Source organism: Aricia agestis, chromosome 1 (assembly GCF_905147365.1).
Source record: "Aricia agestis chromosome 1, ilAriAges1.1, whole genome shotgun sequence".
NCBI classification, from domain to species: domain Eukaryota; kingdom Metazoa; phylum Arthropoda; class Insecta; order Lepidoptera; family Lycaenidae; genus Aricia; species Aricia agestis.
In genome coordinates this window covers 7383821-7410778 of record NC_056406.1, presented here as the reverse complement: position 1 = coordinate 7410778, position 26958 = coordinate 7383821, and the positions used below count along the sequence as shown (strand labels likewise).

The 26958-nt window shown below is 39.0% G+C and overlaps 1 protein-coding gene across 2 annotated transcripts in view; it reads right to left on the bottom strand.

Annotated features, from left to right (window-relative positions):
- LOC121725636 (inactive dipeptidyl peptidase 10) overlaps positions 1-26958 on the bottom strand; it is a 154793-nt gene that overhangs the window by 22270 nt on the left and 105565 nt on the right. For both annotated transcript variants that reach the window (XM_042112658.1, XM_042112668.1), the window contains exons 4-6: positions 26797-26891; positions 11593-11720; positions 1342-1568 (exon numbers count right to left, since the gene is read on the bottom strand). In XM_042112658.1, the coding sequence (XP_041968592.1) occupies positions 1342-1568; positions 11593-11720; positions 26797-26891 (450 nt within the window). The remainder of the gene's footprint in view (positions 1-1341; positions 1569-11592; positions 11721-26796; positions 26892-26958) is intronic.

Here is a 26958-nt window from a genome sequence, read left to right as displayed (position 1 = left end):
GGCATATAGTTGAGTATGAGCGAGGCATCCTCCACTTGCCGTCAAAAACCAAGTTTAAACTTTAACCGTGTATTTTAAATCATTAGTAATTAAAAAGGGAAGGCCAAAGCTATGCAAATAGATGTTTGAATTGTGACTTGAAAATGTTTTCAATGAAAACGCGCTGGTACAGTCACCGACACAAAGCGTATAAAAAGGAGACCGAGCTCAAGTGCCCTCGCGACCCGGCGGACATGAAAGGTTAAAAATTCAACGCAGTGCCGTATAGTAGAAAACCTTTTCGCTATAAATTGATTAATTAGTTTTTTTTGTTCGAATACGGAAGGTCTGTATGCCGTGAAGAGTATTGAAATTTTAGCTTCGGTCATTGAATTGACCTATTTTACATTGGTTTACGTCATTAGTAATCTGCGGGGCTAAAATGGTCGCTTTGGAGAATCATATAATTAATCATAATATGATTTTTTAAACTCCACTTTGCGTGCAATTCATATAGTGATTCACTCAGATTAATGATTGGTCCCGCGAGCGGCGCTCGCGCGCAGAGACCAATCATTAATCGAAGCGAAACTCCACTTTGCGTGCAATTCATATAGTGATTCGCTTACATCAATGATTGGTCTCTCGCGCGGCGCTCGCGCGCGGCGACCAATCATTAGTCGAAGCGAATCACTATATGAATTGCACACAAAGTGGAGTTTAAAAATGAATCATATTATGATTCAATATATGATTCTCCAAAGCAACCATTTTAGCCCCGCTGAACCTAACCAATTTCTTTTTAAAATGGAAATTGCAAACTGTTAATTATCTTACATGGTGATCTATCGGTTACGACAATTCAGGCTGACCGCCTGATTGTCTGACAAGATGATCCATGCGTCGGATGGGCATGTAAAAAAGTCGGTCCTGCGCCTGATCTCTCGCCAGTCGTGTCGGTCTTCCGTCCCACTGGGTTATGAGAGTAAGGGAATAGAGAGTGCTCTTGTATGCTGCACACACACTTGGGCACTATAAAATTACTCCTGCGTACCTGGCCTGGTTTTAATGAAACCGACACCGGTGTGAGGGGTATTATTATTATCGGTTACGGGTGTGCGAAGATACACTACTTTAAGATCTGGAGGCGGTTATTGGAGCACGTGTAGCATATATTTTTTCAATACATAATATAATATACTTATTGCATCCAGTGTTTCATTCATCCAGTGTTCGATTTTGCAGTGTTCCATTTTTAATAATAATTTAAAAATGGAATACTGAGCTTCTATATTTATCGAGGGACCTGAAACTTGTGCGCGGCCTACATTAAAGTCACACTAACAAACTTAACTCTCTCACCTTCATACAACCAGTCCGGCACCCCGTTATATATGGTCCCTGGTCTCCCTGACTCCGTCACCCTGTACCCTGTGGAAGAGCGCGGAGCGGGGCGGTAGTAGATGTCGTGGTCCTGCACTGTGATCAGCCCGTGGCCCTTGGGGGTCCACATCGCCAGCAGCAGCAGCGGACCCTCGTTGATGACGCCGCCCACCTCGTCGGGGAGTGGCGTGAGGGGGTATGATTCCCTGATAACAAGAGGTTGGTTAGATTTAAAAAAATAGGGATAGAGATCCGCAATAATTTAAAATTACATCTTTGGCAAAATGAGCGATTCATTCTTTGAGTTACTTATTATATTTTTTTCATAACATCCGTTTTATAAATACTAAAAGGGAGGCATAGCATTGGATTTAACCTAGATTAGCTTGAGTAAGTGAGCCTAAGATGAACATGGTCTATCAATACTAGGATATCATATTTACAGGCTCCTACCTAAAAATATATTGACTCGTATATGTGATACGATCGTAATATGTTACGATTTTCTTGTCAAGTAGTAAGTTTGCCCGGGGAGTTAATACCCATCCACGGGAACACCGTGCTGTTTCGGGATAAAAATTAGCCTATGTGCTAATCTACTACGATACTTACAATATTTCCTTAAAATCCATTCAGTACTTTTTGCTTAACAAACATACTAAACTTTGTGTACGTATGATCTCGCTATATGATATTATGAGACATAAATGAAAGGATTATTGAAGTAAATTATATTAGGAATATAAAATAATTATTTAATTTTCATTAAACATGGCAGCGTCGCATTGTCCCATACAAAAAACAAATATTAACTAAATAATATATATTCTGTGACTAAATGAAGGTATGAAATTGAAGTTTGGACCTAACAATCATAATATTATAATTTATAAGTACTCCTGTGAAGCAATGATACTTACATTTATTACCCGGTACACGGCAATCAGGATATTAGAGCGTGTTCTAATTTAAGTCCCAATTATGTATTCCAGAGTCCTGGTGCTACAAACTTTAAATTGAACGTTACTAACGCTGTACCTACTTTTTAGGGTTCCGTACCCAAATGGTACTTCGATGTCTGTCCGTTTGTCTGTCTCCAGGCTGTTACTCAAGCACGGTAATAGCTAGAAAGTTGAAAATTTACAGATTATGTATTTCTGTTGCCGCTGTAATTACAAATACTAAAAACGAAATAAATTAAATATAACGACGTCATTTTTTAAACATTTTTTGCTCGGTATGAATGATGACAACAGGTATCTGGAATGTTCACAAAATACTTAGCTGAATATTTTATGCTTTAATAATAAAAATAAAATATAATTAATAATTAAGGGGGACTCCCATACAAAAAACACAATTTTTAATATGTTTGCTCTATAATGGTACGGAAGGGAATAGGGTAGGGGATTGGGCCTCCGGTAAACTCAGTCACTCGGCGAAACATAGCGCTAGCGCTGTTTCACGCCGGTTTTCTGTGAGAACGTGGTATTTCTCCGGTCAAGCCGGCCCATTCGTGCCGAAGAATGGCTCTCCCACGTATAACGGCCAACTACGTTACCGACGTAGTTGGCCCAATCCCCTACCCTATTCCCTTCCCTACCCTCCCCTATTCTCTTCCCTTCCCTTCCCATCCCTACGCTTCCCTATTACCCTATTTCCTCTTAAAAGGCCGGCAACGCACCTGCAGCTCTTCTGATGCTGCGAGTGTCCATGGGCGACGGAAGTTGATTTCCATCAGGTGACCCGTTAGCTCGTTTGCCCCTTTATTTCATTTTAAAAAAAAGTTTTTGTCGTCTATGTGGTAAGATTTATTTGCGCTTAGAAAGATTACGAATGTCTTGTCTTACGGCCGTTCCCAATATTTGATCTATCTCTGGTTTTGCCCTACTAGAGATAGTAATAGCTCACAATTGACATAAAATATATGTCTTTAATGTTTAATGTGAGCTATTCCTATCTCCAGTAGGGCCAAACCAGAGATAGATCAAATATTGGGAACCGCCGTTAGACAGTACACCTTAGGGTTGATTCAGACCGCACCGCGACGCGTAGATGCATTTCTAAATTAGTATGGATTTGACAGATTCGCAAGACGTCTGACGCAATTGAAATCTGTCAAATCCATACAAATTTAGAAATGCATCTACGCGTCGCGTTGCGGTCTGAATCAACCCTTAGAGTTACGCTCACAGTAGTAGTTTAACCCCTCCCTCATACTGCTCACCCTTGGACGGCGGAGCAGGTAACGATGACAGAACAGAAAATATAAATAGAAGATAAGTGTGTAGACATAAGACTGTATAAGTGTATAAAATATAAATTGTATTAAGAACTTAAATCCTCTATCTTATAATCAGGGACAAGAGCATTATTTAAAAAAAATACCATCCCCGTTTGATGTGTAGGGGAGGTACCTTAAAAAAATATATCGTCGGCATCATTAATATGAGCATTCGGGCCGAATTACAGCTTTGTAGGTCCTATAGTCTCTAAGAAAAACCGCGGACAGACAGACGGACGGATGAACGGACAGATGGACGGACGGATAGACGGATAGACGGACAGACGGATGGACGGACGGATAGACCGAAACTTTAATATAAGGGTTCCTTGTTGACTACGGAACCCTAAAAGTAATCATGTTATAATGTAACGTAATGTTAACAGTATAAATGTATGAGTGCTGATGTCACTTTTAACATGGCTTTATTCAAAAAGTACTACGAATCTTGACAAGCGCCCTATTGGTCATTAATGTACATGGGTATACCTTCCTAAAAATATACAATCCATTCCTGTTGAGTCCAATACCAGAGCCCATACATTTTTGCCCATCATGAAAAACCTTGAACCATCTATTTACAGCCAAAATGCAACCAACCCCGAAAATATACTAGACTAAAAACAGACTGACCTTTCTGAAATGGACTGTGAATGTTTCTATTTTGGGCCGACTTTGAAAAGTTGACCGGGCTTATAGACAAGAACTATAGATAGATTAACTAAGGGCTTATAGATAGATTAACGAGGTAATTTAATAAAGTTATATGTAGGTACCTACATTTGATTGAAAAGAGTAATCCCATTCTTTTATTTAATGCAATATTAATGCACATTCATACCTTATTCGAACCAGACTGTTTTCTTCCAAACAACAAAATACTATTCCAAATTCTAATGTATTATGTACGCATAACATACGTCAAACAGTCTAGAAGTCATTTACTTCTAGACTGTAGTGTTTTTAATCAATTACCAATCCGGACCCGTTTGATGTCGGATGTGATTTTCCAGTTTGCAAGAAACAAAATAGCCTGGAATCTGGATCGAACAAAGAACGAACCTTAGATATTAGTGTTGAATTAAAATAGTTGAATCAAGGTACTGAAGTAGGTTTTACTTTAACTAACAAAAGTATGTACAAACAATGTAAAGTTTAACTTCTTCCACAGACTGTAATGGCCGCAGGGTTTTCACGTCCCTACGAGGGTCTATCGATTCGTTTTCCGACATGAGGAGGACAAAATATAATCACTATTATGTAACTTAAGTACCTACCTGACAAAATAAAATATAATATGTACGGAACCCTTAGCTGATTAAATATTAAATCCATTTAGAGCGTAGGCGGGGCGCGTGAGTAGGCTAATCAAATAACCTTTTTGGATTATGGTGTACAAAAGCGAACAGAAAAACTGTGTTTCGACGAAATTCCAGCCGAAGTCCTCTTGTCTTTAATATTCGTCGCGGCTAATTTTACAGCGGCGTCTGCATTACAAGGAATGGCACTTTTCTCTACTTTACTTTTTTTTACAATTTTCTGCATTTCGCTTTTAGTTTTTAATTCGATAAGGCAAAAGTCGAAATTACATTTGTAATTAAAGGAATGTTAAACCTTGTATAGAGCAATAACCAATAAAAGCTCAAGAAGAAAACCATTTGGTACCTACTGATATGTGCATTTTTAATAAATGGTAGGTTTTTGAAGGTCTTTTTTGACGTTGGGCTATGCTTGATAACTATGATTGTCATCATAAAACACTATCATAAAATTCGTTTATGTTTGCATTGAAAATAAAAACAAAATACGCCTGTATACACTCTATAGGTATAATATTACCCTATGATGGACAAAATACTACACTATATATACGTACTACAAAATATATACGTATAACACACGTATATATTTTGTCCATCAATAACGATGTCCATGTGCTTTCGTCACGATATGTTCTTTCGTCTTCAATTTTCGTCATCTTCTTTGTATTCAACTTTCGTTTGGCGCTTTCAATAATTGAATGCGTGAACGAACGCAACGCCAACATTGTCAAGTTCAGTTGCAGTCTGTCAGCTTTGTAACTTGTGCGACGAGATCGTTCTGGGTGAAATATTATGTGCGGCTTATTTGGTCATAAGAAATTCCAGAAAAAATAGAACTAAGCGAAAGTTTTGGATACGGTCAGAGGGCATGCGTCGCGGGCATGCCTCACGTACGTTGTCGACTGCGCTATGACGCATGCCCTTGATGAACAAAAAAAGGCACAGTGTGGACAAAGCTATAGGGCAACGTGAACGTAGAGACAAATTGCTACTAGCTTGTGGACGGCTACGGTACGGACGGTCTTATGTCAAGTCAATGTAAAAGTCATGATTTGTCGCTTGGGCTTGACATAACAAGACCGCATTACGTGGGCCCGCCATCTGGCTGTGAATCAATTTCCTGATAGCACTAAGCACATACAACATACGTCATATTTGAGGTTGTAAAGAGCTTCTATCATAAATATTGACAGCGATGGAGTCGCTCAATATGTATTCGCCAGTGTTTACGTTTCTATTATGAACACGGAAACCCTTTTATCTCAAATTAGTCTCGGAAGGAACAGAATCTTACGCTGCATGAATACAAAACATAGTTTTTCCAGCCATAAAGGCCGGGGGGCCGTACGAACGAAAAGTTAGGGAAATTCCGAAAAACTGCTTCATCCACTTCATTTAGGGGCCGTTTTCGGACAATATATTCGAGATTACGAATTGATCTACGAATTGATCTACGAATTGATCCTATAAATGACTTTATTTTTGTTATGCAAAAGGAATCCCTTGAACCTACGTACATTGATTTATTGCTAGCGCTCAGATAGACCACCAACACTTATGTTCATGAATAAAATTACTTATTTAATATTATGTTAGCTAAAATATTATAACATTTATTAACAATTAACTTCTTCAAAACACAAATACTTACTATATAAAATACAAGCACTTAATAAATAAAAGAAAAAAAAATCATAAATTAATATAATATTACTTTAAAATATGTAAACATATTTAAAAAGCAGAAAGTATCGAAAATCTTTGGTAGGAGATAAAAGGGCCGCAAGCAAAAAAGAAAAATATGCTCATTACTCGTCTTGCACTACCGTGCCCCCAGACTTTCGCCTACGCCAATCGATTCTCATCAGGCAATTCGTTTGCTTATTTACCAGTCTTATTCCATGAGAAATGTGTTCAATTTTCAGGTTAATGTACCATGGCGTGCTCGGTGTATACATTTTTAATAAGCGTTTTTGTTGATTGCTTTATATTTCACATTTTGTTACGTGATGACAATTTTAATACCATAATAACTTACTTTGATTACATGAATTCATAATTAACGTTTTTACGTCTATCAAAAACCATTATAGATAATATTGGGTTTTTTGGTAACTAAAATATGTAATAAAATTTTGTTTTCTATTAATTCCACTATAAGTAACCTACCTGAACAGTAAGGAAAACACTTTACGTTTTTTGGAATAAATATTAGATGTAAGTAACTGAATAAACGTTCATAGAACGTTTATTCATTGCCTATCTGTCATATTGTATCTTTATTAAATTTTTTTTCTCTTTGTGTTGACTTTGTATTGTTTGAACTGTAATAATTTATGTATCATGGGGGTGATATTTTCCGTTGGGAAAAAAACCCCTGCTTAAAACAATAAATAAAAATAAAAAATAAATGAGTGAATTCAGATCCCAGCTTTATGTGTAATAGAATAATGAATATGAATAATTTCTCTATCCAAACCATACTAATATAATTATAAATGCGAACCTGCGCATTACCTTTTCACACCCAAACCGCTGAACCGATTTTGTTGAAATTTGGTACGGAGATACTTTAAGTTCCGGGAAAGGACATAAGATACTTTTATCTGATAATATGTACGATTCCTGCATGATAAACTAAATTTGGCGCAACGGAGTCGCGGGCGTCATCTAGTTCATTAAAATTAGTTATAGGTATCATTATATTTTAAAAGTATTAAGATTGAAACTGGGCAAATAATGTTATACAATATCCAAATAAAAGTATAGGAAAACTAATATGTTACAGTTATACACCCACGTAACCACTAGAAAGCCAAGCGTACGACCCGCAAACTTTGACTATTTTTAAGTGGACTTCGTGACTTACCGAACTTATTTTTAGTTTTATTATATTTATTAGTAGTTTTAGTACTCCTGTGTATTCTTATTGTTGCTCCAATATCTTCTTATCTTCTTTTAAACAAGTTCTTCCGTATAACCCCACCGTTAGTGTATAAGATTTTTTTTTTTGTAGTTTCATAAGTTTCCAAAAAGATGAGTTTGATAAATAACGTAACCATATAATGAATTACCTATAATTTACCCCTCATTATAACTTATCAGGCAAGCGAAATAAACTGCTAGATTTTATCAGATAATGAATATGAAGTTTTTTTATTTCTTGTATTGTTTATTGAAAACAGCTCTATTAAGACTAATCTGGGGGATGAGCCAAAGTCTTTTCGTTTTCGCTTCGTTATAGAATCACCGATGAAAATGTACGGTATTGACATAAGCGTTCGTTAATTATGACGTTGACGTTCGACTCGTCTTATGTCAATTTCATACATTTTGATCCGCGATTCTATAACGAAGTGAAAACGAAAAAGTTTCGGCTAAATGGCCAGTTCTGTTGAGTGGAGCTACCTCGGGTTGATTCAGACCGCAACGTGACGCGTAGATGCATATTTTCTAAGTTTGGATTTATCTAAATTTTAAATATATTTGACAGATTCGCAAGACGTCTTACGCGATTATGCCGCGCCGCGCCTCTCATCGCCTCGTCGCGTTGCGGTCTGAATTGACCCTTATTATATTATGCGTCTGACCGAACGCGCGGTTTGGCGGCTACATCGTGCATTGCGAGATGATAAAATGCACGCAAATCGTTTGTGGTCTCGCGTTGTAGCAGCTAAGCCGCGCGGTTGCGCCGCTACATAATATATAAATCCAGCCATTTCGTTGGGGGCCGTCCACAAATTACGTGAGGTGTTTAAGGGGGGAGGGGGTCGAGTCAAATCTCATCTAATTTAACGTTGGAGAGAGGGGGGACCCCGGCAAATCTCACGTAATTTGTGGACGCCCCCTAATGCTAAAGGGACGATGTTGTTCCGATAAATATTATCCTAACATACTTACATTAGGTTTTGGAACGTAGTTCCTTATTTATTATAAAAAGTTCAAGTTACGATTCAGCACAAAATAATAATATGATGCCACGGCACTTGTACGTATAATATTAATATCATGTTTTCCTTCAAAGGTATCGCAATTTGTCCTCGGTAAAATTTTTTCCAATATCATACTTTTATTTTCCCTTCGGAATAAAATTCAAGTTCATAATTTTGATCTCCTTCCCTTGACATAATATGCGTGGTTCTAACATTATAATAAAGTTTATTAAATTTACTCTCTTAGATATAAAAAGATCCACACTGTGTTTATGTAAATTGTAATCTTATATCTTTAAACGAGCAATTCTTGTATATATATAACTAGCTATTTGACCGAGCTTTGCTCGGTATTCGATAAAACACGAATAAAATGACATTTTCTAAAAATGATTCCTAGCTAGATCGATTTATCGCCCCCGTACCCCCTATATACTAAATTTCATGAAAATCGTTGGAGCCGATTCTGAGATTCCAATTATATAAGTACAAGAATTGCTCGTTTAAAGATATAAGATAAGATTGGAATCTCGGAATAGGCTCCAACGATTTTCATGAAATTTAGTATATAGGGGGTTTAGGGGGCGATAAATCGATCTAGCTAGGAATCATTGTTAGAAAATGTCATTTTACTCGTGTTTTATTGAATACCGAGCAAAGCTCGGTCAAATAGCTAGTATATAATTATACGACCTAAATATTTATTGTCCGTCAAGCGGCTTTTTAATTGCAAAAACATAGGTATGCAAAATTGCATACCTATGTTTTGTTATTAATGTTACTAGCTGTCCCGGCAAACGTTGTTTTGCCATAAAATGATTTTCCCTGTTTTCCTGCTTTTCTCTCGAAGTTATTTCTGATTTTTTTTCTATAGACCTCACGGAGCCTTAGTCCTTTTCAACGAATGCAAAACCGTGGAAATCGGTTCGTGCGTTCTGGAGTTATAGCGTCAGGAAGGAAAACCCGACTTATTTTTAGGGTTCCGTACCCAAAGGGTGAAAACGGGACCCTATTACTAAGACTTCGTTGTCTGTCCGTCTGTCTGTCTGTCTGTCTCCAGGCTGTAACTCAAGAACGGTTATAGCTAGACTTCTTAAATTTTCACAGATTATGTATATCTGTTGCCGATAAAACAACAAATTACAAAAATAAAATAAAGTTAGTATTAAAGGGAGGCTCCTCTAAAAGAAACGTGATTTTTTGGCCTTTTTAGCTCGTAATCAATAATGGTAACAGCTAGGCACTTGAAATTTTCACAAAATCTTTAATTATATTTGTGCTTTAATAATTATAAATAAAATTAAAATATTTCTCCTCCCCTACAAAAAAACACAATTTTTTGTCTACTTTCGCTCTATACCGGTAGGGTGTGCGCGAGTCCGACTCGCTCTTGGCCGATTTTTATACATTAGATTAGTGTAGGCCTTCTTGGGTTACAGTTTTATATTTGGTCTACGTCTCATAATAATATGTTGTTTCCTCATAATTTCAATATCTATAGTATTCAATGTTCTTTAGCTGTGCAAATATTTGGATTCACTGGGTTCAAGTTATCTCAAATCAGTTCAGTAATTTAATGGAACCTCTCGGATTGTTACTCCATTATCTGGAATGGTCCTTCAGATGGAACAACATGGCGTCCCAGCAGTGTTATCTGTCATTGACACAGACGATAATAATTGTTCTAAAGTCAATGCTGAGACAATATTTAAGCCGTTAAGCCGTATTAGTTCGGAACTTGAGTCTTGGAGCGTTTATGGTGCTTTTATTAACTCCGCTTTATAACAAAGGAGTTAGTAACCCGATTAATGCTTCTGAGGTTTTTGACAGGAGTTGACCTATTCAACAGCTTTGTTGACTGGTTAGAATTTTCAACTAAGCCAATTAAAACCGTTATAAAATAGAAAAACTCCTTTTAAAAACTTCAAAAACTTTGCATAATTTCACCAATTATTATCTAACCAGCCTATTTCTTCTACTTTTTTGTAATACATTTTGGTTACGGGACCCAACGAAGATTCCATCAGGCACCCCTTAATTTTTACAATAATAATATAATTCTGAAGATAAAATGACATGCGATGAAACTGAGTGCAATTAACAGTCACCAAACAAAAGATGTCATTACAAAGCTTAAAACTGTAGTTAGTCATGAAACAGTTAAAAGGATGTTGACCTCCGACTACGATAAAAGATTTTAGCTTTTATAAAATTGAAACCAGTACAATTGCTAGATTTTGTTCGCCAAACGAGCATTTCATAATAGCTATGTTACTTAAAGTCTGTACCTATATTTTTATTCGTATTTTATAAGTATTATTCTGTTTAATTTTCCAGAAAATATACGTCTGGGTATAATTGGATAATTTAAGTACTAAGTAGTAAACAACTCTATTTTCATAATTATACGGAGAGACGCTTGAACTAGCAAACTTGAGAGTTCTAAAGAAAGGATTATGATATGCAATAATTATTATTCATATAATTAATTTAATCTACGTATGCTTTTAATTAGACAGTATAGGTCAAACAAACCGGTAATTATTTGGGGTTACTAAAATGCTGGCAAAGATTTATTGTTTGATATAATTGTTTGGCATGGACACCTAGTAAACGGCACGGTACAGATTGTTGTACTACTCTTTTACGACAAGTAGTGACAAAACCTTGCACAGTATCGCTCAAAACTTACGTGGTGAGTACATCGTAGACGGTGTATCTCGCGAGGTAGGAGTACTTGTGCAGTTGGCGCAGTGAGTGCGCCAGCAACAGGAACCGCCTGTCCGCCGACAGCGAGTACGCTGCCGGTTCTAGAACCCTCTGGAACAAATTCAAAATCGAATAAAGAGTGAGTTCCTAAATATTACCCAGTATACTGTGCTCATGATGTCTTAATTCTGACGCCTTAGGATGAATTCACACTGCAACGCGACGAGGCGAGGCATGTCGCGGCGCGGCACTTTGTATGGATTTGACAGATTTTAATTGCGTGAGACGTCTTGCGAATCTGCCAAATCCATATCATAATATTAATACGCGAGCGAATAACTTTGTAACCCTTTTTACGAAAAAAATGGGGAAACGTAGGTGCTATAAATTTCGCACAGTTATAGTTTATATTATAAACTAAGTATAAATTTATAATAATTATGATGACGGAGTGCATCGAGCTAATATAATTTTGAAATTATGCTATTATCATACATGTTTTCAACAAATAAAATATTACACACACTACAACACACACACTAGGGACAAGCCTAATGCCTATATATACGAATTGTAGGTACTCTTATATTTATGGTTGAAGTCTATTGTCAAATTGAATAGTGAGTGAGTGAATAGAATAGATTTAGTTATTTTCTTTATCGAATCTTAAATACTGTTAGACGATTAATTATAACACGGCCAGTCTGTCATCATATTTTGACTTTATGAATCTGATACTATCCAAGGAATTATGTTTAAAAAAATAATAAAGTAAATTTTTGACAATAGAATATCAATAGAAACGCGTTGAAATTTGAAACTTATATTTTTTTTTTATCTGAGGTCGAATTTCAACCATAGGGCGATCTCTAGTAAATTTAGAAATGCATCTAGATTCTAGATCTAGGCGTCGCGTTGCTTCGTTCAGACCACAAAGCGACGCGTAGATGCATTTCTAAATTTGTACTGAATTGACAGATTTCAATTACGTGTAACGTGAGACGTCTTGCAAATCTGTCAAATCCAGACAAATTTAGAAATGCATATCTACGCGTCGTGTTGCAGTCTGAATTGACCCTTATTGTACAGTCAGTAGTGAGAGTTGTCATATAAATTATAGTATCTCGTAACATTTGCAATAATGAAATCCCAATAAAGTTAAATCCCAATAATACTTCATTTACGCCAATGCCCAATACACTGGACTATATTACAGATCAAGCATTGCGATATTTCGCAATTTACTTAAAATATACATACTTTATTGTACACAAACATAATATTATAACAATAGGACATAATTTGGAAAACATTTGGATACAATCAGACATGAACATATAAAATATGATACCTTATTTCTTTAAAGTAAGTAAAATTATAATATTATGGCATTGAACTTATTTTGGCATAGCTTAATTTATACATTCGAAACTCAAACTCAAAATACACAATAAGAAAATATCAAACACAAAATTTCACTTGTTTATTCATGGTCACGTTTCTTCGATTCATTATTTATGTTTCCATTCAAATTAATTACGACGAATATTCAACGAAAATAATAATTGGTTCAATATTTTCAATTTATTTTAATTAAATTGCCGCATAGTCGAATCGAAAAAAAGTACGGTCTATTATAACTTTTATGTAAAGAAAAGCAAATAACCAAAAAGTTAATATTTGCCGAATATAATATTATGCGATAAGATATTGTTACGTGCTAGGGTTCGAGGATTTGGAGAGAAAGACCTGGTGACTCTCTTGAAGACTTTATTAACACTGCACTAAACACTAGGTCACAATACTTAGCACTAAGTCCAAACACTAATCACTAGGTCCAATCACTAAGCACTATCACTGTCCTAGGTCGTAGCCAAGTCGCAGGTTTCACTGGTTCACTCACTATTGATCACTCCGAAATCGCCTCGAAGATCGCTCAGATTAAAACTGACTTCCTGGCCTGCCTGCGGCTCTTTTTATATGGCGAGACGAATTCCAGAAATTTCCCGATTCACATAAACAAGTAAACAACCGTGGGAAATTTCTAGGCGGCTCGGGCATGTACCACAATAAAACTGCCGTCCTTGCGATAAGTGCAGTAAGTTGAATTTAATTTAGACCTTATGGACTCAGTCATAAGGTCTAAATTCAAACACGCTAACAAATAAAGGGTAAACACGTAAACAAACATTGGACCTTTTTAGAAGGTTCGAGTATGTACTTGCGCACCACGTGTCCGTATACCATGTACCGTAACACTACTCCCCTCTTAGAGATGCTCGTCCCGAGCATCATTGTTACTGCCATGGTAACGCGCCAGACGGTCTATGTGTACCACTTTGAATGTCCCTCTTGGTTGCTTTTGAATCCTGTAAGTCACGTCATTCAATCGGGTAACCACTTTGTATGGGCCGTCCCACTTGGTCTGCAACTTTGGAGATTTGCCTTTTCGGCGAGTTGGGTTATGCAGCCACACCAGTGACCCTTCTTCGAAGCCGCTTGTATTCGATTTCCGGTCGTATCTGGTCTTCATGTTCTCACTTGACTGTAACCCATTTTCCCGAACCATGGTGTGTATATAACGCATCTTTTCCCTTAAATCGCAGACATAATCTGGTACGGTCTTTGGTTCTTCCGGTGATCCTCCTGTCAAAAGGTCTACTGGTACTCGTAGTTCTCTACCGTAATTGACATACGCCGGGGTAGCTTTTATGCTCTCATGCTCGGCGGTACGGTACGACAGAAGGAAGAGCGGTATATACTTGTCCCAGTCCTTTTGTTTGTCATCTACCAATTTCGCCAAATGCCTCTCAAGGGTCTGGTTAAATCTCTCAACCATTCCATCAGACTGTGGATGGTACGCGGTGGTCCTCGTTTTATGCATTCCCAAAATTCTGCACACTTCCTGGAAGACCTGCGATTCGAAATTCCTGCCCTGATCGGAATGGATTTCTAGAGGCACACCAAAGCGAGATATTACTTCTTCGACTAGCTTAGAAGCAACTGTTGTAGCTTCCTGGTTTGGTATGGCGAACACTTCGGGCCATTTGGTGAAGTAATCCATGACAACCATAAAATACTTGTTTCCTGATTCCGTTACAGGAAATGGCCCAGCTACGTCAACTGCGATTCGTTCCCACGGTGCGCCAACGTTATACAAGCGCAGGCTCCCACGGCTCCTTGTCTGTGGTCCCTTCACTGCAGCGCAAGTAGTGCATTTGCGGCACCAATCCTGTACATCGTCTCGACAATGCAACCAGTAGAATCGTTCTCGCACTTTTGTTAACGTCCTCTTTACTCCTAGATGACCTCCTGATACGCCATCATGCATTTCACGGAGAACATCCGGTACTCTCGTTCTTGGGACAACTATCTGAAGATGGAACTCTCTGCCGTTGGTCTTCTCCCATTTCCGGTAGAGTATTCCGTTTTGAAGTATCAGGCTGTCCCATTGCGCCCAGTACGCCTTAGTGACAGCGCCAGTGGGTGCAACCTCACTCCAGATTGGTTTTTCATCACCCCGTTTCTTCCATGTGATGATGTGCCGAAGGTCGTCATCTGTTTCTTGAGCCTCCCTCATAGCATCATTCTCCCATGGGCCCAAAGGACTTGTTTTCGTTAACTTTAATGTTACTTCATTAGATTCCTGCTTAACACAATGTTTGCAGTCTTCCGAACACGGCCTTCGCGAAAGTGCGTCGGCATTCCCATGCGACTTTCCGCTGCGGTGTTCCGTCTTGAAGTCATACTCCTGGAGTTGTTCTATCCATCGAGCTACTTGGCCTTCTGGGTTCTTGAATTGTAGTAGCCACTTCAAGGCTGCGTGATCAGTTCGCAGTAGAAACTGTCTGCCGATGAGATACTTGCTGAAATGTTGTAGCGTCTTTACGACAGCCAAGAGTTCTCTTCTTGTCACACAGTAGTTTCTCTCTGGCTTAGATAAAGATTTGCTGAAATATGCAATTACAACTTCTCTTTCACCCTGTTTTTGAGATAACACCCCTCCAATGGCCGTGTTGCTTGCGTCCGTGTCGACTATAAACTGACCTTCAGGTTGTGGATACCCCAGGATTGGTGTTTCACACAGATGTTTCTTTAGTTTCTGAAAAGAATCTTCGGAAGTCTCGTCCCAAATAAACTGTCGTTTATCTTCTGTCAGCCGATGTAATGGCTTGGCTATCTCTGAGAATCCCTTAACAAAACGCCTGTAGTAGGAGCATAGGCCGAGAAATGCCCGCACTTCGGTTTTGTTCTTAGGGGTTGGCCAATTTTGGACTGCTTCTAGTTTCTCCGGGTCCGTCTGAATTCCATCACTGGAGATAACATGGCCGAGATAGTTCACCTTACTCCTGAATAAACGACACTTTTTCGGATTCAACTTTAACTTGGCCCCCTCTATTTTGGCGAAAACTCGTTCTAAGTTTCGCAAATGGTCCTCGAAGTCGCGGCCAACAATGATGACGTCGTCCAAATAGACTAAGCAAGCCTCTCCAACTAAGCCTGCCAGTACACACTCCATGAGTCGCTCAAATGTGGCAGGTGCGTTGCACAATCCAAAGGGCATGACGTTAAACTGCCATAGACCTTTACCGGTGGAGAACGCTGTCTTCTCCTTGTCTTTTGGATGAATTTCCACCTGCCAGTATCCAGATTTCAGGTCCAGGGTCGAGAACCATTTCATGCCACTCAAGGTATCCAGAGTGTCGTCGATTCGAGGTAATGGATAGCTGTCCTTCTTAGTGACATCATTGAGACGTCTGTAGTCCACACAAAATCTTGTGCTGCCATCTTTCTTCTTCACTAATACAACCGGTGAGCACCACGGACTTGCAGACGGTTCAATTATCTTATTCCTTCTCATGTCCTCCAAAAGGCCTTCAACTTCTTTTTCCTTTGCAATGGGTATCCGTCTTGCTCGTTGACGAATTGGGTTCTCGCTTCCGGTATCTATCCTGTGCTGAACCATCGACGTTCTTCCAAGGTCGCCTTCCTGACTGGAGAAGATATTCGCGTGGCGTTGTAAAAACTTCTTAGCTTTCATGCCCTGCGAATAAGTCAGATTACTCTTGCAGTCATCGAGTAGCTCAGTCACTATTCCATAGTTGCTGGTGTTTGCTGCGTCTGAGCCTGTGATCGAATTACACTTTCTCATCCAGACAACTTCCTCGCACTTTCCAATGACGTCACCTTTGTTCAAGCAGATCTCGCGATCACCAAGATTCAAAACTCTGACCACAGCGTTACTGCTTCCACTAACAAGGGTTCTTGCCGTCATCAATTTTTGCGCTGATGTCTTGGTAGGTGTGTCTTCGATTAACACGCATCTGTTTGACTTCTTCTTTCCAGCTGGCGGTAGTTTCACCAGCACCCGAGCTTCCGCACGTCCAGGTATTATGACTTTCTTTACACATTCAACTTTCCCGCAGGCGCCTCCAATGATGAAAATTTCTTCTTCGCCACACTTGAACACTCCGTCGGCGACATTAACCCTAGAAAGATAATCTACGTCTTTGAGACGCACGGCCAACACAAATATTGCTATCTGTTCTTTATTTCGCATCGTACCGCTCTGTCCTTCTAAGTTATCCCAGTGGCCGGGCAGACCTTACGCGAGACGGCTGTGTCGCCTTGGTAAGTACAATAATTACGTAGATACAGGGATGGCGTACGTTCGAGAGACGTATGATTATCCTTTGTGTAACTTTTGAGTCTCATTTCCAGTAGTAACAGTTCATTTTATTTATCGTTTTTTTTATATTTTAGGTGATTTTGGTAGTCTATTGCAATGGCTAGACGCGGGGCCCTTGATTATAACCAAATTGAAAAATTGTTGGAGAACAGTGAAGATGAGATTCCTTCAGAGAGTGACAGTGAAGTGGAGGAGCGACGAAACAGTTACGATCAATCAAAAGACAGGCAAACCTGAGATGATCATGTACTACAACCAGACAAAAGGTGGAGTCGACACTTTCGACCAAATGTGCTCGTCTATGTCATGTTCGAGAAAGACCAACAGGTGGCCTATGGCAGTTTTTTATGGTATGATGAATATATCGTTTGTGAATTCTTATGTCATATACTGTCATAATATGATAGCTAACAATGATAAGCCTCTAAGTCGCAGAAATTACATGAAAAAGCTGAGCACAGAACTTATATCACCTTGGATGGAGAAAAGGTTAGAAGCTCCTACTCTTAACAGACATGTCTGTGTAAATATCCAAGAGTTGCTACCAAAAACTAATACTTTAGATAATAATGAAGAACCAGTAATCAAAAAGAAGAGATATTGTGCGTATTGTCCGTCAAAAATAAGAAGGATGTCGAAAATGACATGTTATAAATGCAATAAAAGCATTTGTGGTGAACACAAAACTGATATATGTAAAGGCTGTATCTAAATGTGATTTAAACTTAAAATTTGTTGATTTTTTATATGAAGCTGTTAATTAGTCCTTATTCTATAATATTAAGTAAAAAAAAATGTGATTTTAAATTTAAGATTAACATAATTACTCAACAAAGGAAGACTTAATATTTTTTAGTTATTTTGTAAGAGGTTTATAAAATTTCGTTGTTTTTTAATTATATTCATTTTCTAATTGTAATTATGTTTTTATTTGTCGTAGAAAACCCTTAACTAATGATTCAATAACTTTTTAAAAGGTTATTTATGGAAACTTGTTCCATAGGCACTTATAAATGCGAACACGTCTCAAAGACGTATGATTATCTTTACCGTAGGTCAAAATAAGATTATCTTTCTAGGGTTAATTCTGCAGTTGTGCTTCTTCATGAAATCTAAACCCAAGATGCAATCATCCATAATCTCAGCCACAATAACGTCATGAGGGTATGAGAACTCCCCCACATTCATCGTAACTGACATTTCTCCCAGGACGGGTATTGGCTGACCGGAGGCGGTAAGAAGCCGACAGTTAATTCTCCTCTTGTGCCTCCTTGCGGCTTTTATCAAATTTGGGTTCACTATTGTTCTAGAGGCTCCTGTGTCTAGAGTAATTTTGCAATCCGTCCCGTTAATAGTCCCCTGAATCACCAGACTATTCCCGCTGCTTGCTTGGGAGACAACCGTTATTGGGGCTTCCTCCGTGTCAGCCAGCACTCGCCCCTTAGTCCTGGCTTTTATTCGTTTCCCTGCTCCCGGGCAGGGGACGAAGCTCCTTGCTTCTTCGGCTCCTTGCTTCTTCAGCTCCTCTACTTGTTCCTCGAGCCTTTTCATCCTTGCCATCTGGGTCTCCCTCTGCGGGCAGTTGAGCTGAATATGGCCCCTCTCGCCGCACTTGTAGCACATGGCTCCAGAACTTCTCTTCGTAGGAGCCTTAATCTCCTTCTGTAGGCAGTTGAGCTGAAGATGGCCCCTCTCGCCGCACTTGTAGCACATGGCTCCAAAACTTTTCTTTATAGGAGCCTTAACCTCCTTGACTTCTTTAGAGACATCGCGGATCTTATAGGTCTGCCGTATGTCACGCCGGACAGCCTCGACCTCCAAAGCATGTGCCAATGCTTCCTTAAGCGAGGTGTGGTGACGTAGCCTCACTTCAGCTCTGACCTCCGGGTCCCTGATTCCGTCGACAAATGCTTGCACAATGTTCGTGTCGATCATCTTGGAATCGGCTCCTGGGTGTGCCTTCTTGACCAGTTTTTCTATTTCCAACGCCCATTGTTGTAGTCCTTCTCCTGGGCGTTGGACTCTGTCACGAAGTTGAGCACGGAACACGTGCTCCAGGTGTCGCTCCCCGTATCTGGATTCAAGGGCTTCCATCAGGTCTTTGAACCCATTTCCTGTATGTGCTTCCAGGACTGACAAGGCTTGCCCTCTGAGCGCGACAGTGAGAGCGGTCAGGCATTGTTCGTCAGTCCATCCGTTGGCAGAAGCAACCGTCTGGAATTGCTGACGATAAGCGTTCCAGGAAGTAGTACCGTCATATGGTGGCACTTTAACTCTTGGTCCTTGTACTACTACGGAAGCTCCACTAAACGCCGCGACTCCTGTGGTTTCCAGGCGCACTACTTTCTTCTGTAGTTCAGTGAGGCCGGTTTTCACATTTTCCACATCCACTCCTAACCCGGTAACGCGTTCGTCCATTACGTCGACATCTTTACGAAGCTTAGTCACCGTGTCACTGACATCCTTTATGGCCAGAAGCGCTTTCTCTTGGAGGTCCTTTTGTTGCTCTTGAGACTCCTGCAAAGCGCCGAGCTTGCGGTCTTGTGACTCCTGCAAAGCGCCGAGCTTGCGGTCTTGTGACTCCTGCAAAGCGCCGAGCTTGCGGTCTTGTGACTCCTGCAAAGCGCCGAGCTTGCGGTCTTGTGCCTCCATCATTGCCTTTTGAGAATCTTGCAAAGCCTGAATTAACTCAATTATACTTTCCAATTGAGGAGCCATTTGAGGGGCTGTAGAAACTACGGGCGTAGCAGGATAGATGGAACTAGTCGACGGGGCCTGAGCAGGCGGGGCCCAGTGGGCGGCGCTAGTGGGCGTGGCCTGAGTGGGCGGGGCCTGGTGGGCGGAGCCAGTGGGCGTGGCCACGGTGGGCGGAGCCAGTGGGCGTGGCTTCGCCCAAAGTGGGCGGAGCTTGGTCCCCAGTGGGTGTGGCCTCCGCAACTCCCCTCTCGGAGTCAATGGCAGCAGCTCGCTGCGCCCTTGTCCTGACACTCCCCTTGAAGTCCTCTCTCTGAGTCAATGGCATCTCCAAATCGCACTTCTGACACCAGTTGTTACGTGCTAGGGTTCGAGGATTTGGAGAGAAAGACCTGGTGACTCTCTTGAAGACTTTATTAACACTGCACTAAACACTAGGTCACAATACTTAGCACTAAGTCCAAACACTAATCACTAGGTCCAATCACTAAGCACTATCACTGTCCTAGGTCGTAGCCAAGTCGCAGGTTTCACTGGTTCACTCACTATTGATCACTCCGAAATCGCCTCGAAGATCGCTCAGATTAAAACTGACTTCCTGGCCTGCCTGCGGCTCTTTTTATATGGCGAGACGAATTCCAGAAATTTCCCGATTCACATAAACAAGTAAACAACCGTGGGAAATTTCTAGGCGGCTCGGGCATGTACCACAATAAAACTGCCGTCCTTGCGATAAGTGCAGTAAGTTGAATTTAATTTAGACCTTATGGACTCAGTCATAAGGTCTAAATTCAAACACGCTAACAAATAAAGGGTAAACACGTAAACAAACATTGGACCTTTTTAGAAGGTTCGAGTATGTACTTGCGCACCACGTGTCCGTATACCATGTACCGTAACAATATTTAAACATAGAACTTGTATAATGATTTCTTAGGTTTACGCGAGTATCAATCATTATATTACAATGTTCAAACACTTACGGCTGTAAAGTAGCCGAAACGTCGGGATTAATAAGTGCTCCGCGACAAAATCCGTAATCCGGTTCTTGAGAGACAGACGGACAGACAACGAAGTCTTAGTAATAGGGGTCCGTTTTTACCTTTTGGGTACGGAACCCTAAAAACGGTGACTTGATAAGTAATGGAATTGAAGAAACTCCTCGAAATTGTGGTTTAATTGTAGATTATGAATCTGAGAATAAGAGGTAGGTTAAAGAGGGATAGATGCCTACATTAAATCTCGTCTTCTGATGTCTATCCTCTATCTCCGTCAGATGTTCCTTTCCCCTGTCCTGTGTACCCCATACCCTGTCCACGCCAAGCGGTCTTTGAAGAAAGGATTTTTCAAAACGATAAGTATCTGAGGTTCAAGTTTCCTGGGTCTTTGATGTAAATTAAAAATTCCGTGTGTAATAACTCAAACTACTGCGCCTCCATCGGACGTCGCGATTTTTTCCCGTCAAATAAAATTGGTACCGAGACAGCTCCAGAGACAGATCCAGGTCTTCTAGATCAATTAACGAGATTGATGATCTAACTTTAATATCCTCCTCAAATATACCTCAATTATACTGCCTCAAACCTGCCTGTAGACTTTTCAATATTAATCGCTCGTACTTTAATTAAAATTTTGGTTTATCGTTTTCTGAGTTAAATATTGGAAAAATACTATGGTAATATTTAATTGACTAATGTAAGCCATACACGCTACGGCCTACGGTCTACCGGAGAAGTCCACCTGTGCAGGTATGCCTGCGCAGGTAGACTGGAATATGTGGGGGAATAGACATGTGCAGTTTTTTGTACCTGTGCTTGTGCAGGCGACCGGCGCAAAATCGAGAATCAATAGGGATGATGACAAGGTGAAAGATTAGCGAATTTTGTTAAGAAAATAAAGAAATCACGGTAAAAAATAAGTGTTCCCAAAATTTCAGCTTGATAGCATTTGTATTTTTTTTGTTAAAGTTGGATATTCAAGTCGATTCTTTTTAAATTTCTTAATATTTCTATACAATTCGATAACTTATGCAATTAAAAGCAACTTTTGTTATGAAACCACTTTCATAAACGCAATATTTAATTACCTTGTCAGTTATGAACAAAGTTGTCTCCCGACGCGTACAAACTACAAAAGACTGACGTCATACTTTCGTAGCACTTTGTATGGGGCGTTTCGGGCAGATCTTTTTTATGAGATATTTGAATTGTCATATCTTGGTGAATTTTTAAGCTATGAGAGTCATCTTGACAGTCTTTCAACGATGTTTCTATTTTTTAAGTGTCTTTCAATTACCGATAAGAAAAAAAATAGCCTATTCTTTCGACGACACCTGCACAGGTCTCCGATAGACCGTAGCGTGTATGGCAGCTATAACAGCAGCACTTAGAGACATTTAAATTATTTTTATTTGACAGAAAATATGTTGTAAAGTTTATTTCAATATTTTCATTAAATTAAAAAGTAATCATAAAATGTTATTTGAGTTTGGCCATAGACATTACGGGCAGAAAATGTACTAGGAGAGCATAAGTAAAAGTTTAAAACTTATGTGCACTGCGATTATTCCAATATGTAGTTGAAAACTAGTCTGGCGCTCTGCCATACAAAGTTTACAGACTCACCCCGTGGCTTTCATTCAGTATAAATCGAGTATTGTGGGGACGTCAACAAGTGGAAGCCTGAAATTTATGTTATGAACCTATAATAAAAACCTCGTTGTTTGTTAGCCAATATTAGTTGTTGACACATACATAATGGGATAGCCGTATTTTTAGTATCAATGTAAACCAAAACAATGGACGTAAAATACCTTGATGTTAAGAAGAAAATCGAGTATATCGTTGTGTTTTGTAGTAATCAATTATTTGAATAAATAATGTATGTTTATGTATCTAATTTCATGAAGTTAATACTCTACGTGTAATATCGACATATAGAATACTATGTATTCCTCTACCATGGCCAAAATGCAAACTAATATCATAAATGCGAAAGTGTGTCTGTCTCTTAACTCTTCACGTCCAATTCGCTGAACCGATTTTGCTGAAATTTGGTATGGTGATAGCTTGAGTCCCGGGAAAGGACATAGGATACTTTTATCCCGGAAAAATTTACGGCTCCCGCGCAATAAATGATTTTGGCGCAAAGGACTTGCGGGCGTCATCTAGTATTATTATAAGTCTTCAAGCCCCATAAGAGCATTTCCTGGAAACCGCGATCGAACTGTAATAATATTCAAACTCTGCTTTTTTTTATGAAATAAGGGGACAAACGAGCAAACGGGTCACCTGATGGAAAGCAACTTCCGTCGTCCATGGACAGAAGAGTTGCAAGTGCGTTGCCGGCCTTTTAAGAGGGAATAGGGTAGAGGAGGGTAGGGAAGGGAAGGGAATAGGGGAGGGTCGGGAAGGGAATGGGGTAGGGGATTGGGCCTCCGGTAAACTCACTCACTCGGCGGAACACAGCGCAAGCGCTGTTTCACGCCGGTTTTTTGTGAGAACGTGGTATTTCTCCGGTCGAGCCGGCCCATTTGTGCCGAAGCATGGCTCTCCCACGTATCGCTGGCGTCACTTTGCGATTTTTCTCCTTTGAGTTATAAGATTTAACTATTCGACGTGTGCTATTGTGGGCAGCCTTGTAAGAAGTTCTCCTGTCGTGAAGTAACAACTTGTGTAAGCGCGAGGCGTTGATTAGTTCAGTTGGCCCATTCATCAGGAGTTATGAAGGTCGGGCAACAGATGTCGGCCTAATTCCGGCCCCTACCGATATTGGCCTATTGTTGTAATCGATACTAGCTTATTAGATGTAAGAGAGAAAGTTCTGCTAATTGGACGTAAATAGAGCGATTTTTCAGGATCAATTTAGCATAGAGGTTAAGTCCCAGGAAGGTACCTAGGATAGTTTTGGAACGTAGTTCCTTATCGCGCGTTGCGCCTTGGGCTAGACTGAAAAAGTTGTAACGACACTTTTTTATTAGTAAGTACCTGCATGGTAGGGGCAGAAGGCGTTGATAATATTCCTGTGCGTCAACTAGATGGCGTTTTTTAAATATTTTTTTGAGTGTATATTTATGTACAGTTTTTTTAACATAAGAAATAACTTTGTTTCATTCGGGTGTCCCTTGACACCTCTCAAGTTTTTATTATTTGTAAGTTGCGATAAACATCTAGTCCTTATTAATAAACATATTATGAATGCAAAAGTGCTTTTGTTACTTCTTCACGCTTAAACGGCTAACCTCAAATTTGACTGAGTTACTTTTAAGAGACGGGAATATAGTTCTCTTGCGATTATGTGGGAAAAGTTAAGGAAAACATCTAGTTTACTTTAAAATATACGAAATTGAGCTGTGAAACTTAAGAAAATCGTCTAAAGTTTTGTTGTAAAATTCACAGACTGAATTGAAACAGGTTTTACTGTCGTTTTGTAAAGGGCAGTTAAAATTAATCCTCCAGGGAAAGGCAAAACTTTTTAAGACGATTTTTGTGTTCTACAATAAAAAGAGTAAATAAAGATTGTAGTACTTTTTAAATGAAATTAAAATTGCCATGCAGGACTTCTGCATGATTTCTATTTTTTTTTTCAATTTGCTCTTTTAGTGACTTAACGAAAGAGTTCTAAAAAGTGAATACTAAATAGTGAATACTAAACCACTGAATACTGTTTAATTATTAATTTATTATGATGTATCTTGTGATGCTGGAAATAAAAGTATTCTTATTCTTAAAAAGTTTTAAAATACTATACAGTGTGTAACAAAAATAAGTGATAATACTTTAGGGTGTGTACGTGTTCCTCGTAGAGAAACTGTGAAAGTAGTAGACCTGAAAGGCCAAAAATTTGTTTCACTTTTGTATGGGGAAACTCGTGACGCTCTGGCCCTTGCCCATACAAAAGTGAAAAAACAGTGTTAACTGAATAATAACTTACAACACTATGCTGTCTATGCCTGATAATCGTCTGATCTTTGTTTCCAGAAGCTTTATCGCAGACAGACATACATAATTTCCTTTCGATAAAAAGTATCATATGTCCTTTTCCGGGACTCAAATATCCCCATACTTAATTTCATCAAAATTGGTTCAGTGGTTTGGGGGTGAAGAGGGTAACAGACATTCAGATAGACGAATACACTTTCGCTTTTATTTATATACAGTGTGTAACAAAAATAAGTGATAATAATTAAGGGTGTGTACGTGTTCCTTGTAGAGAGTTCACTGTAGAAGTAGCAGCTCTGAAAGACGAAAAATTTTTTTCACTTTTGTATGGGCAAAGGCCTGAGCGTCACGAATTTCCCCATACAAAAGTGAAAAATTTTTTGGTCCTTCAGCGCTGCTACTTTCACAGTGAACTCTCTACAAGGAACACATACACACCCTAAAGTATTATCACTTATTTTTGTTACACCCTGTATAGTAAGAAGTATTTACGAGTATGTATCAGCTAAGTTCAAAAAAGGCTTATGTCGAAGAAGAAGAAGAACGGAGCGCGGGATATTTTGACAACTGTCACTGACTTGCCGCCTTTTTTCTCTGGACTTCTCCGGAGCTGTCAAAAAGTTCTAGATAACTGTGCTAGATAACTTTAATGTACTTTTATGTTAAATGAAAATAAAATGTTGGTTATTCTTTCACGTTGTTCTAATTGAGCCACCATCGTCCCCAACATGGTCCTGGATCGAAGCCGGATGAAAATTTAATGAAGATGGGTCAGCGGCTCTTAATAGTTCATACGGAAAACGTTTCATAAAGATGTCTGATGTTAGCAGAACGTAAGGTATAAAAGTTTAGCCCATAAGGTAATTACTTTTTTTCACTTATTGTATGTCATTACCTTGACTTTTGGCAACTTTTAATGGTTAATTTGCTACTTTGCTACATTGTTTATCTTTGTTTTTGTGCCTAGGACACTTTAAGTGCACTAAGTAATGTTCTAACTGTATTCAAGTAAGTTTTGTAAAACTTTCATACCTAGTTTAAGAACATAATATTATTAGGTAACTAAGTTATTAGGTAAATTATCAATTTGTCAGCACAAAAGTAACTATTGTAAGTTGTAATTGTCATAATAGTAATGTTTTAAGCTTTTGTGAACTTAGTTTTACTTATTATTACTGTTGAAAGATATATCCAACTTTGTTATAGTATACATTATTGTTTAAGCTTTTAGCTAACTAGTTAAGAGGATTCCACACCGCCATTTTTTCCATACAAACGTTGTCCCCTGTTTCCTCCCTGGATAATGCTAGTAGAGTTATAATTTTTTTCCTGAATATCTACGGCCACTAATACAATGTCCCTATGTTTTCTTTTTTTTCATAATTTAATTATTAAATAAGATATGAACGTTCAAAAACCCAAAAAAATGGCCAGATTTTCCACTGTGTTTAAACGTCCAGAAAACAGATTTGGATAGATTATACAAAAAAAGCAAAACATAGGAACACAGCTCAAGCCTTTCTTTAATCTTTAATGAAAAAAGTACTTAAATCGGTTAAGTTTTGGAGAAGGAATCAGGGGACAACGAATCGTTGATTTTCTGGATTTTCTGCAGTTGTCTCTATCGCGTTCTGCGGTATAGGCTTGAGGTAAGGGAGACAGCTATATATATTACACGTACTTTTTTTTCATTTCTCTAGCCGCTGTGGTATCCTCTTAACTGTATCAATTCCAGGTTGACCACGCTCGACTGCCAGGATGTTGGTTATTCTTTCACGTTGTCCTAATTGAGCCACCATCGTACCCAACAGCTTATATAAAACAGGTGGCTAATTAAGAAAGGTAGTATCTAATAAATACTTACAAAGGTAGTGTTTGGCATGAGCGTCTTGGAGGTCTGATTGGCCACGAACATGAGGCTGATGCCGCCCCACGCGTCTCTGTACACGTACTCGTCACCTGGAAACAAACTTCCTGTTAATATCACATTGATACTAATATTATAGAGATCCGTGGTCTAGTAGTA